Below are 17,348 nucleotides of genomic sequence, written 5' to 3'. Positions count from 1 at the left end.
CACACACACCATTGAAATGATAAAAATGTGGTACAAAAATAATTTAGACCTTGAGAATATAGGATATTAGATTTTATCCCGAAAATCGAGACTGCAAGTAACTAATTCATCGTAGAGTAAGTCGTGTGTAACAGCTAGTTTATAATATTAGTAGGATTAAGGATAACTCAGCAAATAATTGACAGAACTGTTTGACCGTTAATGCGCCTTTACCAGCCTCGCCTAATATTAATTGCAGTAAATGAACTGAATTAATGGTTATGTGCCATGACGCCATACCAAACGCTCGGGGCCAGTTAAAACTGGACTATGTCTACAAACTATAAAGTCTACAAGATTTAACGATATGTCTATATTTTGCAAAGAATATTAGTTCGTGTCTGACGTCCTTACTTTTTAGGGTTCCGTAGTCAACTAAAAATTAAAAACCCTTATAGTTTTCCCATGTCTGTTCGTCTGTCTGTCCGCGGCTAACTACTAGAAACCTGTAATTTGGCATGAATATACATTATCAGTCACGCCGACAAATAGTCTGTTTGTTTTTAAGACGGACTCATGTCTTTCCGTGAGTATCGTAAAAGGTGACTAAAGGTAAACGTCCACTTGTCGGTATCGTACGCATCGGACGCATCGCACGCAACGGATCGTAGTATTCTTTGTATAGAAACTCATATAAGTGCGTCCACCTGTCCGCATCGTAAGCATCGCACATTTCTATACAAAGCATCAAATCCCTACCTTAAAGGAACTGTTGTGAGGGTGGGCAGCAGCTCTCTTTCGACTCTACGAACTCCAGACTTAAGCTCCTTGTACCTAAAGTTGTAAGTATTACAATTCTATGTAATGGTCATTTTTTCATAGCGAAAAGGGACAATTATCTGGATTTATAGCACTCTCTCTCACTCTTTGCGGTATGGAAGGGGTCTAGGGAGTCTAGTATAAATGGGTTATACAGATATCAATATCAATATCTTTATTTTGCTTAAAATGTGGTACAATACTACAGGTCACAATGTAAATGAGTTTTTGGTGAAAATTTCATTTTTAATACAAGCTTTTTCTGCCGACTGTACTTTTTGTTGACTGTACTTGCATTGCCACCTAAACTACATTTGCAAACCAAATTTAAAGTTGATACCATTAACCGTTGATGAGTTTCGTCCTGCGGAGACGATCCTGACCAGACTACCAGGATGTCACTACCAGATTATTGTATTGTCACGCAATTTACATAAGTATACCATATCGAAAATACAAACCGAGACATGGATGCACAGAAAAACCAGAAAAAGAGGCCAGCACTGGCAATCGAACCCAGGTCCTCAGCAATCCGTGCTGCGTGCTATAACCCCTACACCACTGCTGGACAGGAATCTAGACACGAATTTTTCCTATGCGTACATATCTCAGGTTGCTTATTTCTACTATGATACTTAAGCAGCAGCACTAAAAGTAAAAGTAACAAATTTGGAGTTGAAATAAAAAATACAAAAAGACTCCAAAAAAAAAAAATCATAATAAGTATACCAAATTTCAAGTTAATCCAACTGCTTTAAGTTGGTCGAATTTAACTTGCAAGATTTGAATACACACAGACAGACAGACATCGGGACAGGTGAAACTAAATAAAAGCTTGTTAAAAATAATGTTTCACACGCTCCACCCATACCAGGCATGCAAAAAATATAAATGTACATGAATAGAAATAAAAAGAGAACACTCCTCATTTTCCTTTGTCGAAGTCTGTTAAAAACTAACCACATTCTTTTTCACATCGTAAAAATCTAGTTTAAAAAACGGTTTGGATTTTCAAATACACAAAGCCGCCCGTAACTCAGTCTATGTTATTATAAAAAGTATTAATGACCGGAGTAGGTCACACTTATCTTTCTGCTGATGTGTGATGATTTTTGTTGAAATCATCTCGAGAAAAGCAATCGATTGGTGTTATCTTGTGTATTTTTTCCGATCCACACGGGGTCCGCGTGGAAATGTATTTCAAGCTCTATAAATTTAAGAGGCGCCATGTACCCAGCAGTGGGCGTAGATGTAGGTACAGGCCGGAGATGAAAGTACATGACTATATGGTTCCCACAGTAAAACAGCGTTACGGCTTGCCGCAACATTATGCTGGGGCCTAATTCATACTATTCGATGTATTTTACCCACGCACGACGGAACGGAGAAGGTATCTCTCGTAAGCTAAGGTAAGCTATCTCCCCCCCCCCTCTCTAAAAAATATCATTATGCATTTTATGTGACAGTTTTGTATGTTTGTACGAACTTTATAAAGTATAAAAAAGCCATGGGGCTAGTGTAAAAATAAAATCAACTCCTGTCGTCTTTTGTGTAAGATTTCTTAGTATTCACCTGAATAATTAAACATAGAGAATGAAACTGCGTCTGAAATCGAACGGCACGTTATTTCGAGTGGGCGTTTCCGCTTAATTTGTTTTCTTAGTTTAAAAGGTTTCTTATCAGAAAAACCGGCCAAATGCGAGTCAAACTCGCTGACCAAGGGTTCCGTACATTTGTAAGTATATCTATGAATATCCACTGTTAGCCCAGCGCCTAAGCAAAATACATATGAGTATACGCAGTGTAATGAAATGTCATTTTTGATTGGTAACTGCCAGAGACGGTAGACGGGACACCACATACCTTATATCGAGATAGATGAAAAGAGGTACGAGTCGAGCTGTCGGTAGGCCTCCAACAAGATGGAGCGACGACTTGGTTAAGATCGCGGGATCGCGGTGGATGCGGAAAGCACAAGACCGGTCTGAGTGGAGAGCCTTGGGGGAGGCCTATGCCCAGCAGTGGACGTCTTTCGGCTGACATGATGATGGTGATGTATGTCGAATAGATGCAGCAGTTATGTAGGCGAAATCACAGAATAGCCAAGTATTTCAATGCTTTTCATTATCGGAAACACATTAAAAGTTCGTGACCTTTTATGTTTGTTACAAATACAGACATTAGGCCATTAATTGCATCCATAAAAAGTCTAGACTCTTTGTATTAGACTATTTGCAGGGACGCTCTGAATACCACCTGCGGCGTGCAGTGATAGTGGAAGCGGAAGTTGTCAGTAAAGGCGCGCATTTAGTCGTATAATTTTTGAAAATCATAATTTTAATTTGTCAAAGTTTTTGTTTTTCATAATATGTTACCCACCGAAACCGTGATTTTTTCTGAAAATTATAACAGTCATTCTGTAGAACTCTATAGGCTAGATAGATTTGTTTTATGACAAACAGTACCTACCTAACAAACAATAATGGATTCAGAAAAAAAAAGAGTTATGACGAACTATACATTATGACTTTCACAATTATGCGATCCGAAATGGAGCCGGTCGGCAAGGGGGCCAATTCTGGAACTTACGTGTTAATATCAATTGTACGGAGCCCTCACCACTTAAGTCCGACTCACACTTCGCCAGTTTTTGTAATTATTTTTGACTAGCTGTTGTCCGCGACTGCGCCTTCAAATAATTCGTTTAGGTATCACTACCCCGCGGGAACAATGCAATTTTTTATTATTATTATTTATTTATTTATTTATATTCAGGATAACAACAGCCATAAATGTAATACAAGGAACATACAACATGGTTACATCACAAAAGGCCAATAACAGTTATCCATTAAGTTTTAAAATCTATGTCATCATAGTGGAAATGTTCACACCAGACACGCCAGCTCATGATCAATCTCTAAAGTATTATAAGAAATTGTGTATTATAATTATAACTATCTGTTTCCTGCAAGAGTACCTAATGTCAAAAAGACTAAAAAAGAAAGATAACACGAGTTTAACAAGCGTACATGAGTGGGGTGGTTATTTAGAAGATTTCCATCCATAATGTATAATGCTTATAATCTTATTTATTCTACTTATTTTCCGAGAGGTATAAAACTACCTCAATTCCAAATTTTGAAGTCGGCTCCGCGGTTTAAGCGTAAAGAGTTAACAGACAGACAGACACTTAATTTCGCATTTATGATATTAGTGAGATTTTGTTTTAATTGTTGTAAATTTTTTATAACAATTGTATTCTTGATATCGCGATAACCTTTATAATTTAAGCATACATAATAACATGACTGTGTATTTAACCTTGAGACATATCTCGTATGTTTAGAATTGTAATCGCGCTTAGTTGTTTGAAATACCGATGAAGCGCTATGAAAAGAGACGGATCTAAATAGTTCAAAATAAAATATAATTTTGCTCCATTTCTCAAAAACTACACCCGCGCAAAGCCAGGACGCATGGTTTAGTATAATGTATCATATAAATAAACCTTAAGTACATGAAAAAATATCTAACTGACTGTGAAAACCGCATTTAAATCCGTCGCTTAGTTTAAAAGATCTCAGCGTACAGACGGCTGGAAGTGACCACTACCACAGATTACCCCCTAATCTGAGGTGTTATACCTGGGTATCTCTGTCTACCACCCGAAAGTTAATAATCGTTTGCATGTCATAAAACAATATTGCCAATAGACGTGTCTGTCAACTTGAAAGTTCAACTTTAGCGACATATTCATTTGATAGGAACTTGTTAGAAAACTGATAGACCACTTATTTGGCTGATGGTACAGTCAAGGGGAAAGATATCGACATGGCCAAAGTTGAAAAAATATGTATACCTACACGGCTTTAATGTTAAGTGCACAAAGTCGTGTATTACATATTTTTGTAACTTTGGCCGTGTCGATATCTTTGCCCTTGACTGATATCGCGTTATAGAATTAAAATCAACGCCTGGTTACTTTTTGTGTTCTTTTAAAAAATTAACGCTGTATACAAGGTGTTTTCAAATTCATCCAGAATAAGTAGTTCAGTAGGTGGTTGGGTTCGTTTGATTCCCCGCGTACATATTTTTAGGTACTTTCATTTTAATGTTTTCATACCTGTTTGACTACATTTTAAGTCCAAAAATCAGGTGAAAAACTTATAATTTTACAAGGCTTTTTTTGTGAAATGAACCCAATAACCCACGCCTTTCCTGATTTGAGACCATTTCGAGTTATGCGCATTTTTAGGGTACCGTATCCAAAGGGTGACAACGGAACCCTATTACTCATACTCCGCTTTCTGTCCGTTTGTCACACACAGGGCTATATCTTTTGAGCCGTAATAGTTAGACACTTGAAATTTTCACAGATTATCTATTACTGTGGCCGCTATAACAACAAATAGTAGGAACAGAATAAAATAAATATTGAATTTAATACAACAAACGTGTTTTTTTTTTTGCCGTTTTTTACTTGTTATTCATTGCATAATCAACTTAAAAAATAATAATTATATTAAAATAAACTAAATATTTTACGGGGGCTCCAATTATTCTCATAAAACAAACGTGTTTTTTTTGCTAATGTCTAATGTTGTATAATGTTGGAGTTTTGAGTTACAGACAAACATCAGACCATTATGCATATGTGGCATTTCCATCTCACATCGAAGTATCTTGTCCATAAGGTTTCAATGGCAAGTAATGGTTAGTATCGCTGAACTCGCCGACCGCGCGCGTCGTGTTTACGGACATATTTCATTAGTATTATGTATTAATCGATCTAAAATATTCTAAATAAACAGTTAAATATATTATAACTTAGTTATTCATGTGATTGCACTAAGTGAAGGTTGTGTCTGGCGGTTTTTATGTGATTAAAGATTAGTAGTTGTATGTGTAAATATTGTTTTGTATTTTTTGTTAGTTTTGTTTTGTATGTTGATGATATCATGTTATATGAGCGGATAGTATTTGTTTTCAATAGTATAAATTATCTATAAGTACAATCGGTCAAGTAAGTCTTTTGATATTTTTATGCCAGTTCTTTCGTTAAAAAGCTAGTAAAATGGCTGGACGGATTTGGATAGCTTTCTTTACTTAGATAGCTGAATTTCTGAAATAAAACAGTGCTACTTCTTTCCGATATTCCCGCGGGATCCGGGAGTACGCATGTAAAATCCGTGCACTAAAGTAGTCTTTGTGGATTCCCTTGGGGAACATGGCAATTTCAATTTAACTGTCATACCTGAATAAGCCGCGTATCCATTAGAGCAGCCTAAGGCCGAGCACCGCGAGCCGAGCCATATTTTGTCGGTTTTTTGGCCGTGCTCAAAGGCGACTCAGTCTGAGCCGTGCCTTTGGCAGCGTCTCCACTTGCGCGGCCTCGGAGCGAGGCAGCCGCTCGGCCCGAGGCTGCCTCTAGTGGATACGCGGCTATATAATAATGAGTAAAACCTAGTATAAAAATTACTGAAAGGTAGTTAATTTGGAAGTTTAATAGTTTAATTAATGATTCAGAATGGGTACCTCACAGGCTATAATATAAAAAAAGTTCCTTCCAAAAAAAAAATAGACAACTTCCTTGTTTTTTTGAAGTCGTACATTGATAAATTATATTCGGCTGAGTGATGATGAAAAACTAGTTTTGTTATTAATTTTACATTGTTTCCTCTTACTTTTAATTGTCCCAAATGAAGCGGCCTTGACTATTATGCTTTATCCGCGTCGCGAACTGTTAGGTACTAGTGATTTTAAGGACGTCTTGTAGGCTTTTTTTTAATCTCGATTTAAGGCTTAAACTGACAGTTCTTGTATGGATCTGACAGGACTTAAGACCACTTAAACCTGCAAGTGGACGTAAGCATATTTAATTATTGACAGTAGCGCTTTGTCTTTGCGAAAGAAACTTAAAATACCTTCGTGGTATATTTTATAGAAACGTTCTTACATACAGCCATATTTGTTTGGCGTAAGGCACTCGGAACAATAAAAAAAAACTTTACACTCCCATGGGATTAAACAATGCGTTTTACGCCCGCTACATGCGGCTATATTGGCGTAATTTTAGAGCGTAAGAAGTGAATTAAGTTTTCTATTCCTTTCACTATTTCGCGGGAACTATGCAATTTTCGGACGCAAACTATCTGTATACCGAATTTCATATCGGTTCAGCGGTTTAGACATGGTGAAGTACCTAACAAACAAACAGACTTACAAACTTTCGCATTTATAATAGGTAGGTACCTATTAGTGGGAAATGGCATAATTTTTTTTGCCACGAGACGGAAGTGTTTTTTTTTTGTTTCAACTGTCCCGTTGTCTGTCTATCTGCCGGCCTACACTCAAATTTGCAAGTTAAATTCGACCAACTTCCAGTAGTTGGATTGACTTGAAATTTGGTATACTTATGTGAATTGCGAATACAATAATCTAATAGTGACTTGCCACACATGAAAATATTTTTTTATCGAGGTTTGAACTTCAATTTTGTCCTTACTCACCCCATTTTACATTACGTTTAAGCGAGCGCTGTTGCGGGTAAAATCTAGTTTCTAAATAAAGTTCAACCTACTCTACTAGAAAGTTATGGAATTTTCTATTTTTAGTGGCTACTGCACGCAATATTAAGTCATACCCATAATTTATTATCGGTCATTTCAAACGACTGACGTAAAGTGAGCATTAATGTTTATAATACGAGTCATTAGAAATAGCACACCTCGAAGAGTGGGGTCGATTCATACAGTCGGTTATACCTATATGTGTTTGTCGACAGGAAAAATGTCGCTAGATGGCGTTAGTGTCGTGAGATCCGTTTGACGCCTTGCTTGCGATTGGCTCATTTATATTTATTATGATCACGATACAGCGCGGAAATGCAGCCAGCCTTATGGGCACTCTTCCGCAGGGAAGTAATTTTTGGGACAGTTTAGTATAAGTACTTCAATTGTACCTTTACAATAATGCATTTGTTTAAATAAATGATAAACAATTAACAAAATAAAAGCTTTTAACAGTTGTAACAATCACAAACATGGCACGAATATCGCAGTTATAAAATGGATAACACGATAAGCGCCAACTGGACTGACACAAAAACTATAAGAGAACTATCTCATCTCATCTCTTAATATATTTAGAGTGAGGTTTAAACCACTTAAGTACCTACTTAACTTAGGGCCCACTCATCGCTGTTAAATCTAGACATTTACCCACGTATTTTTATCTTTTATTCCTTCTATCGGAAATGAGTTATGTTATAGGTACTTAGATATATTTGAGTATTTGAAACAATTGTAGAATGTCGAAATAAAAGTTTACAGGAGTTTTAGCTCACTATCGCTTATTCCGAAACGAGCGAGATCGGTAACCGGTAACTCTTTATATTACTTATGCAACCTTATTAAGACTTATTTACTAAAAGCAAATGAAATAAAATGATCAAGATAAAATTATTATTTAATTTCACGACACAGACACAACTCAATCAAATATAATCAATACGACAACTAAAACAAACAGCAATGACATAATTATAAAAAAATAACTTTATATAAACAGTAAAAGAGTACAAAATGCAAGAAGTTTGCAACAATAGGCTTTTAGTAGATAACAATACTCACCAGAGAAATGTCCTCACAATCCATACTAATATTTTTGTATGTTTGTCCGTCTTTCACGTCGAAACGGAGCGGCGGATCGACGTGATTTTTGGCATAGAGATAGTTCATGGGCCAGAAAGTGGCATAGGATTCTTTTTATCCCGAAAAAATGCAGTTCCCGAGGGAGCAGCGCGCGATGACTGAATTCCACGCGAGCCAAGCCGCGGGCAAAAGTTAGTATGTATAATGTAATCGTGCTGTGAGTGGTCGGATTGATTTTAAATTTGGTATACCTACTCGTACGCACGAGTATATAAGTCTCGATGGCAATGTCTAGCCAACAAAAAATCTTGTAGGTATTAAATAAATAAATAAATATTATGGGACACTTGACACCAATTGACCTAGTCCCATACTAAGCAAAGCTTGTACTATGGATACTAGGCAACGGATAAACATACTTATATCGATAAATACACACTTAAATACATATTAAACATCCAAGACCCGAGAACAAACATTCGTGTTATTCACACAAATATCTGCCCCGGCCGGGATTCGAACCCAGGACCTCAAGCTTCGTAGTCAGGTGCTCTAACCACTTAGCCATCCGGTCGTCAAAATTAAAACTTATTTGGTCGTGTGAAAATATAGCAAGGGATATACGATATATGAACTGAAACTATGAAGTGTACAGTGAAGTGACGAGATAATGTGAATGAATTTATCAACTTGTCAAATAGTGTTGCTGTAGAAGTGAAGAGTTGGACTAAATTGTGCGAGATTTAAGTAAAGAATGGCGACCGCGGTACAGACAGGTAAGTTGTTATCCTACTTTCCTACTTTTATATTATAAATGCGATTTTTTTTGTGAGTGAGCATGTTTGTTACCTTGTTCCTGGCTGGACGTAGATAGCTGGACGTCTCGATTAACACATAGGCTACTTTTTATCCCGATATTCCCACGGGATATGGATAAAATCTCGAATTAAAAACCGCTGGGCTTAGTCATGAAATTTAGTATGTTGGTAGCTGCACGTCTGGAATAACACATGGGCTACTTTTTATCCCGATATTCGCACGTAGGGATAAAATCTTGAAATTTCAACCGCTGGGTTTACAGTCTTGAAATTTTGCACATTTGTTCTTAACACAACCTCAATGAAGACCACGATATAAATTTTGGGAATTCCTAGGGGAATTTTTAAAAATCCCGGAATTTCAATTGTACCAGATCGAACAGTTTACGCGTGTGAAGCCGCGGGTGAAGTCTAGTTACTTAAAATATTTAGACGACCAGATGGCCTAGTGGTTAGAGAACCTGACTACGAAGCTTGAGGTCCCGGGTTCGATTCCCGTGTCGGGGCAGATATTTGTATGAAAAATACGAATGTTTGTTCTCGGGTCTTGGGTGTTTATATATGTATTTAAGTATGTATCTATCTATGTATTTACATTTATCCGTTGCTTAGTACCCATAACACAAGCTTTGCTAAGCTTACTTTGGGACTAGGTCAATTGGTGTGAATTGTCCCGTGATATTTATTTGATACTTAATATTAATATATTCTAGTGAGCGATTGTTAGGAGTAATTAGAGACAAGGAACCTGAATCACGTGCTAGTGTGGAACCTCTGTGCTACTTATATCATGTTGACATTGCCATATATTTGCCGAAGAAATCATAGCGAAATTGATTATGAAAAGGCTCCACCCTGGTGCGTGATTCAGTTTCCACGACTGTACTTTTCTTGACTGTTTCATCATCATCCATGGAGCCAGACACTTGAAATTTCGCAGACATATTTCTTGAAGGTCATAGAGGTGCACTACCAAGCGATTTATCGGAATTTCTTCGGGATAAAACATAAAAGAGATATTTCCATACAAAACGGCTCTATTTACGAAATTATAATTATTAGAGATTTTAAATTTTTTATGCAACAAGGTAATTAAAAAGCTTATAACTTTTTTTGGGATGTTCCCAAAATTTCCATTCCAAGCAGCTCTATGTCCGTAATTATAATAATTTGTTACATAAATTCTTACATGTGAGTAGGGAGCTATTATAATTAAAAAAAACGATTTTTTAAAAATATCCCGTGTGTTAAGTAGGGTTTCGTGCAATAAATAAATTAAACGCAGACAAAGTCACGGTTGGAAACTAGAAATAGGAGTTGATAAGCGACGCGCTCCGGTTTTGCGCGGGTTTTGGGAAAGGGAGGTGAAAATTTTGAAGTTACCGTTGACAATGGTCTTTGATTATAGACTTTTCCAAAACGGCTCCCGTGCGAAACCAGGCTGATTGCAAGTGGCTTAACCATCTTATTTTCCAGGCTTGAGCCGGCTTGAGTCGCTCAGCACCGTCCACATCCGGCAGAAGGGCAGTGTCCTTTCGGCCAACAACAAATACGTGGTGATGTCGCCAGATGGCGCAGAGCTGCTGTACGCCAAGGAAGACTCGGGGCTCCTGAACCACATGTTCGGGGGGAAGGACCGCGCCTTCAAGATTAACATCTACGACGGGCAGAACACAGAGGTTCGTTTTGAGTCTTTGACATGCGTTTGACACGTGTCTTTACTTCCTGTAGAAGTCATCGGAGTGTCTGCCAAATTAGGTCAGCTGGACAGTAACTGATTTCCAACTAGGCAACGGACCCTTGAAACTTGAACACAGAGGTCAGACCGCATCCACCCAGCATTCTCAGCCTATACATGTCCCACTGCCGGGCACAGGCCTCCTCTCAGAACGAGAGAGCTTGGGCCGTAGTTCCCCACGCGGGCCCAGTGTGGATTGGGAACTCCACTCGTGGTAAATTTCAAATTTTATTCCGCACATGAATTTTGTGCGAGCCGGGGTTTGAACGCACCATCCCCTGCTTGAGAGGCGATAGGTCAAACCACTAGGCCACGTTAGCTAGGCTAGGTTTTAAGTCAAATGGGCTGATCAACGTCCTGGGCCCTATATCACCAACGTGACTATTATAAGTGACAATCTATTGTTTGTATCTAAATTTAATAATTATTATGTTGTGAAAACCACCCGCTTAAGAGCTACGGTGCCACAGACAGACACACATAGCGGTCAAACTTATAACACCCCTCTTTTTGCGTCGGGAGTTTAAAATAGTAGCCCCACCTATACTTTGTTTGGGAGAGGGGCTCTGCTATGCTTACTCTAGATATTCATGGTTACCTAAGTACGAAATCCACGGCCTGCGATTTATTCCTTATCCTAATCCACACCACTGGCAGAGGGTAAAGCGCGTTACCATCTCTTTTCATTAAGTGCTTCAGCTTAGAACAACGCCATTGACCCCATCTCCGGTCATGTCGCCCAGGGGTGATCCGTGGGGGGGCATCGACCCGCCCCAAGCCCCCTAATGGACTTGTTTATGGAGCTTTTATGGTATCGGGTGCAACCTGCACATTCACGGCCAGTTGATTTAATTTGATAACGAGAGTTGTTTTGAAAACATAACAGCGCTTCATCACTTCGTATGATTATGAAATAAAGAGAGAGAGACATTTTAAATACTAGCTTCAAAGATACTGGGGTACTGAACAGAGCGGCGCAGTACTTCACTCCAGCCCGTCGCCTACAACTTTTTAAAGCACAGCAGGGCTACTACGATATTAAGATTGGTTTTTTGGAATCATTTTGTATTTTTTATTTCAATTCCAAATTTTTACTTTTACGGTCATCCCGTAAAACCTAAATTGAAAATACAAACTGAAATACAGATGCACAGAAAAACCAGAAAAAAAACCAGCACTGGGAATCGAACCCAAGTCCTCGGTATTCCGTACCGCGTGCTATACCGCTACACCACTGCTGGTCAACGGTACAGACACGAATTTCCCCTATGCACCTCAAATCTCAGCTTGTTTGTTTCTTATTTAGCCACTTAAGCAGTGACGCTAGCGACATCTATTCTATACCGTAACTCTCATCGAGAAACTTTCGGCACTTCATTGGAACTAACCGCTCACCCGGACAAAAGATGTCGTTACTAAGCAATCAAATTAAGATTGGTTTTTTGGAATCTTTTTGTATTTTTTATTACTACGAAACTCGAAGTTCGTGTCGTGCGGTCCCTCTGACACATATTCTATTTAATACGAGAGCGAGAGGGACGGTACGATACGAACTTCGAGTTTCGAGTTTCGTAGTAGCACTGCAGGTTAGGCCGCTTGCCGCTTATGGAGTTCACCATGCTACCAGATGTTAGACTCCACCAGACCAGATGTTTAACATCTGGTAGTTCTGCCGTGAAGCAGCAGTGCTTGCACTGTTGTGTTTCGGCGTGGAGAGTAAGACAGCCGGTGAAATTACTGGCACTTGAGGTATCCCATCTTAGGCCTCTAGGTTGGCAACGCATCTGCAATACCCCTGGTGTTGCAGATGTTTATGGGCGGTGGTGATCTCTTACCATCAGGAGACCCACTTGCTCGTTTGCCATCCAGTAGAATAAAAAAAAAACTGGTAGTGTACGGTTGTGTTGCTCTGGAGATAAGCTCTGGTTGAGTTCGAAACGCGTTAGTGTGGTGGTGGTGATAGTTGGGTTTGGGTGATTTGTGTATGTTCTTACAGTGTGGAGGTGGAGGACCTGCATGAACACGCATATCTTCCATAAACTTAGCTATCATAAGGTCGCGGGTGAGCAAAGAAATTATTTTAGTTCATAATAGAAAATGTCATCAAATTCTACTGCCCATTCATAAAAAAAGCGACCACAAAAATTGGGGCGGTTCACACGCTAGAATGACCCACCTATTAATATCTGTTTGTTTCATATTCCATTACCAGGTGGTCCGTCTCCGTCGGCCGTACACGTTCGGGCCGGACAAGATGGACGTCACAGTGTACGGTAAACTGGTCAGCGTGGTGCGCCAGGAGATGACCTTCTTCAAGCCTGTACTCAACATCAATGACGCCAACGACCAGCCGCTGCTCAGGGTCAAGGGCCCGGTGTCCACCACGGGGGAGGCCGACTTCAGGGTAAGTAAAACCTGGGGACGAATAAAGAGTAATCTCATGTGTTTTTATGTAACATTAAAGGGTTTTACAATACAATACAAGACAAGGTTTTAGATTAAGAAATATGTATAAATTTAAAATACTTAGTCGAAAAGAGTGACCACTTAGCATGCTAATAAGTAGAAATAGTTTAAAACTAAAAACATGCTTTGATGCTAGGTAAACTTGCCTTCCTGCTCCCTTATCATATCAATCCCTGAATACTACTATTCTTGGTCAAAGTATATCCTAAGGCAATCTAGCAACTCCATCGAATCGAAATGATTCTTATGCTAAATAAGTACAGTCAAGTGCAAAGATACAAACACGGCCAAAGTTATAAAAATATTATGTATACACGACCTTTTCAAAGTCAAAGTCAGAATATCTTTGTTCAATTTAGGCTATAACAAGCACTTATGAATGTCAAAAAAAAATCTACCACCGGTTCGGAAAAATCTCTGTTGAGAGAATCCGGCAAGAAACTCAACGAGGTGTATATTTTTTTAAACAGATTTACAACATTATTAAACAAGTATAATTTAACATAACAGATAACATACTATTTTAACACAGTAGGCTCGCTATTTGAAGTAAGGGATCGCCAATGCGGATCAGAATTATTTCCAAATACACAAATACCTTAATTGTTAAGTCTTTATGCACTTATACATATTTTTGAAACTTTGAACGTGTCGATATCTTTGCACTTAACCATACCTATATTTATCCGAAATAATTATTCTGCCTTTTATTTTAGTTAATTTTATGTGTTTTTGATTTTTATGTAAAAATTCATTGTTTAAATAAATATATTCTGCCATTAAATAAACCAGCCAAAAGCGTGTCGGACACGCCCAAAATAGGGTTCCATAGCCATTACGAAAAAAATAAGTAATATTTTTTAAGGATGTATTTTATACGGAATCTTCCAAGTTTAGGTATATTTTATACCTTAGGCTGCTATTTACTCTTAAACTACTAATAATTCTCAAGCAAATTTAACCGTTATAGTTTTCCTTGAAAGTTTGATACACTTACTACCATCCTGAATTTTTAAAATTTTCCACCCACCGGTTTAGATTTTACGGGGGGGGGGGGCTTGATTTTGAAAATTTGTACTTTAAAGTTAAATATTTTGCAAACAAATCACTGAATCGAAAAATCGTTTTAGTAACCCCCTAATGATTTATGATTAAAAGATCTATCCAACGATACCCCACACAACAAGGTCGGATGAGAAAAAAAAAACACCCCCACTTTACGTCTATGGGAGGTACACTAAAAAAATTTTTTTTTTGAATTTTTATTGTACCATTTTGTCGGCATAGTTTACATACATATTCGTGCAAAGCCGCGGACGGACGGACAGACAGACAGACTGACATGGCGAAACTATAAGGGTTCCGTTTTTGCCATTTTGGCTCCGGAACCCTAAAAAGGATTTCACAAAGTTTCTGACAAACATCGGCCCAGATGCCCTCATCCACCACCGTCATGTGTTAATCTTTAACTGTATCATGTTCCAGCTATTCAACACTCAGAAGCAGCCAATGGGGGTGATCAGCAAGCGCTGGGGAGGCGCGGCGCGGGAGATGTTCACGGATAAGGACAACTACGAGATCCACTTCCCGCCTGGCGCTTCTGTTAACATCAAGGCTGCTATCATAGGCACCTGCTTCTTGATAGTGAGTGTAATCATCAGTCGAAAGACACGTTGAAGAGAGGCATAAATTATACATTTTTAGGGTTCCGTACCTCTTAAGGAAAAAACGGAACTCTTATAGGATCACTTTTTGTCCGTCTGTCTGTCTGTCTGTCTATCATGACTCTTTTTCCCAGGAACGCGTGGAGGTATTAAGCTAAAATTCATATCAAATACTCAAATACTTATTATTAAAATGCTATTATGAAATAAAATATAGGCTACTTTTTATACCGATATTCCCACGGGATAGGGATCAAAAACACGTAACAACATCCGCTGGGCTTAGAGTCATGAAATTTGACAAGATTGTTTGTAATATAACGTCAAAAAACCACCATTTTATTTTTTGGGAATTTCCACGAGAATTTTTTAAAATCCCGAAATTTCAATTCAGCTGCTGGATCTAATAATTTACGTGTACGAAGCCGCGGGTAAAAACTATACTTAAGTAACTAAGTAACTTGCTTGCGACTCCGTCTGTGTAGAATTCGTTTATCGCTATCCCATTGGAAGTATGCAATTTTCCTCGATAAAAACTATCCTATGTTCTTCTTCAGGACTCAAACTATGCGTATACCGAATTTAATCTAAATCAGTTCAGCGGTTTAGACGTGAAAAAGTAACATCACTTACAAAATTGATTAGCGTTGACCGACGGTTAAATGTGATGCCGTCTCCGTCTATTCGAACAAAACAAATAGAGACGGCATCACACCTAACCGCCAGTTAACACTAATCAATCGATGGTGAAACAGCCCTAAGTGGGATAACCGGGAATATATCTTACATTAATTAACAAGTAAACAAGTATAATATTCAGTACATAAAAAAATACTGACTTTAAACAACGTCAAAGAAACGATTCTTATGAAATTACTGACATTACTTACACCTAAAAATGATGCTTGTGATAAATAACGACATAGCTTCTAGCAAAAAACGTTAAATACTAGTTTCATTTCAATTCGGTTACAGTGACTGTCAAAGAACGCGTCACTGCCGGCAGTGAAAGAAACTGGTTACTAAAATCACTGGTTTTAGTAATTAGTGATGTGATTTTTGTCACCAGTTTCGTTTCATTTCGCTCAAATCATGTAACGACCCACACCTATGTATGTCTGTCTGTTCGTCCGTCAGCGGTTTTGCTCGGAGACTGTTAGTGCTAGAAAGCTGTAATTTTTATACAGATATATGTAGCAACTATGTCGACTAAAAGTAAAAAACTTTCGTAGAGATATCTAAAACAGCACTTTTTTATTTTCAGGACTTCCTGTACTATGAAAACTGAGTGTTGAAGATTGCTGGACACAAAAAACGCATTTATTTGAAAACAATTGCATTTACAACATAATTCTTTTTTTTTCTAATTGAATAAATACAATTACTTACTGTTCAAAGTAACTAAATTCAGTAATTTTATTTTTAGAGGCCCGACGGTTGTACATACACTTGTGCCTACACTTACGGCTATCAGTCGCAAATGTGCAAGGGTTATCAAAAAGAAAAATAAAATAAAGATTATGTAGTCAGATCTATACATGCCCAAACTAACCTACTATGAGCTTACTCGATCCACATCGGAATAAGAGTCTGTGGTACAGTCACCAGCATTAATATCTGCCACAGTTGAGCGTGCAAAAATATCTGACTTGTCTTTCCGGCCCTAGAAATAGAGTCGTATTAGATATTTATGCACGCTTGTTGTGTCAGATATTGGTGCTGGTGACTGTACATATTTTTGAAGGGTTAGATAAGTCCATATTTTGGCGCTCGACTGTACCTTGGCACTGTAAGCTGTCACGATGCATACAGGCGGTCGCTGACATCTTAGTTAGCTCAGTGTAAGCTAGATGGCGCTTTCCTCAATTAGGGATCTCTGAGCAGAATGACGGATCAACCAGGTCGCTCAGCTGGACCAGGCCCCCTGCTGTGGCCAGCCCTCTTCGCTCCGGGTTCTTCTCTCCGACTCCAGGAAAGTGTAGGCCAGGGAGACAGAGAGAGGATCAGAACCGACTTCTCTATAAAATCGCTTGAACTTACTACCTGAGATTCTTGTAATACTTTTACTTTTAATTTTGTCATACTAGGCCCGTTATTTTTTGTGTACAATTTTTGATTAAAAAATTGTCAAAACGTCTTATTGTTTTACTCAAAGAGTAACCTACTAGGCCTGCTTTAAGGTCAACCTCCCCTCAAGAGGTCTGCCCTT

General features: G+C 38.3%; 1 protein-coding gene across 4 annotated transcripts; it reads left to right on the top strand.

Annotated features, from left to right (window-relative positions):
• The first annotated feature begins 5,502 nt into the window (after positions 1 to 5,502).
• LOC141438230 (phospholipid scramblase family member 5-like) lies at positions 5,503 to 17,120 on the top strand. Of its 4 annotated transcripts, none has more exons than XM_074102022.1 (6): positions 5,503 to 5,578; positions 9,066 to 9,229; positions 10,748 to 10,950; positions 13,222 to 13,413; positions 14,961 to 15,119; positions 16,404 to 17,120. In XM_074102022.1, exons 2-6 carry the CDS (start codon positions 9,208 to 9,210, stop codon positions 16,425 to 16,427), a joined length of 600 nt encoding a protein of 199 aa, XP_073958123.1. In that variant the 5' UTR covers positions 5,503 to 5,578; positions 9,066 to 9,207; the 3' UTR covers positions 16,428 to 17,120. The 4 variants fall into 4 exon arrangements, with proteins under 4 accessions (XP_073958123.1, XP_073958122.1, XP_073958120.1 ...); XM_074102021.1 differs by having other exon boundaries at positions 5,510 to 5,659; XM_074102019.1 differs by having other exon boundaries at positions 5,510 to 5,700.
• Positions 17,121 to 17,348: the final 228 nt, after the last annotated feature.

The sequence above is a fragment of the Choristoneura fumiferana genome, chromosome 18 (assembly GCF_025370935.1).
Source record: "Choristoneura fumiferana chromosome 18, NRCan_CFum_1, whole genome shotgun sequence".
Taxonomy (NCBI): Eukaryota; Metazoa; Arthropoda; class Insecta; order Lepidoptera; family Tortricidae; genus Choristoneura; species Choristoneura fumiferana.
Note: the sequence above shows the minus strand (reverse complement) of the source record. Positions and strands in the feature narration are given on the sequence as shown.

Coding starts and splice junctions, on each gene's coding strand:
- LOC141438230 (XM_074102022.1), top strand. CDS start 9,208: ATGGCGACCGCGGTACAGACAG. Junction 10,951..13,221: donor ACGACGGGCAGAACACAGAG/GTTCGTTTTGAG, acceptor TTCCATTACCAG/GTGGTCCGTCTCCGTCGGCC. Junction 15,120..16,403: donor TAGGCACCTGCTTCTTGATA/GTGAGTGTAATC, acceptor TTTTATTTTCAG/GACTTCCTGTACTATGAAAA.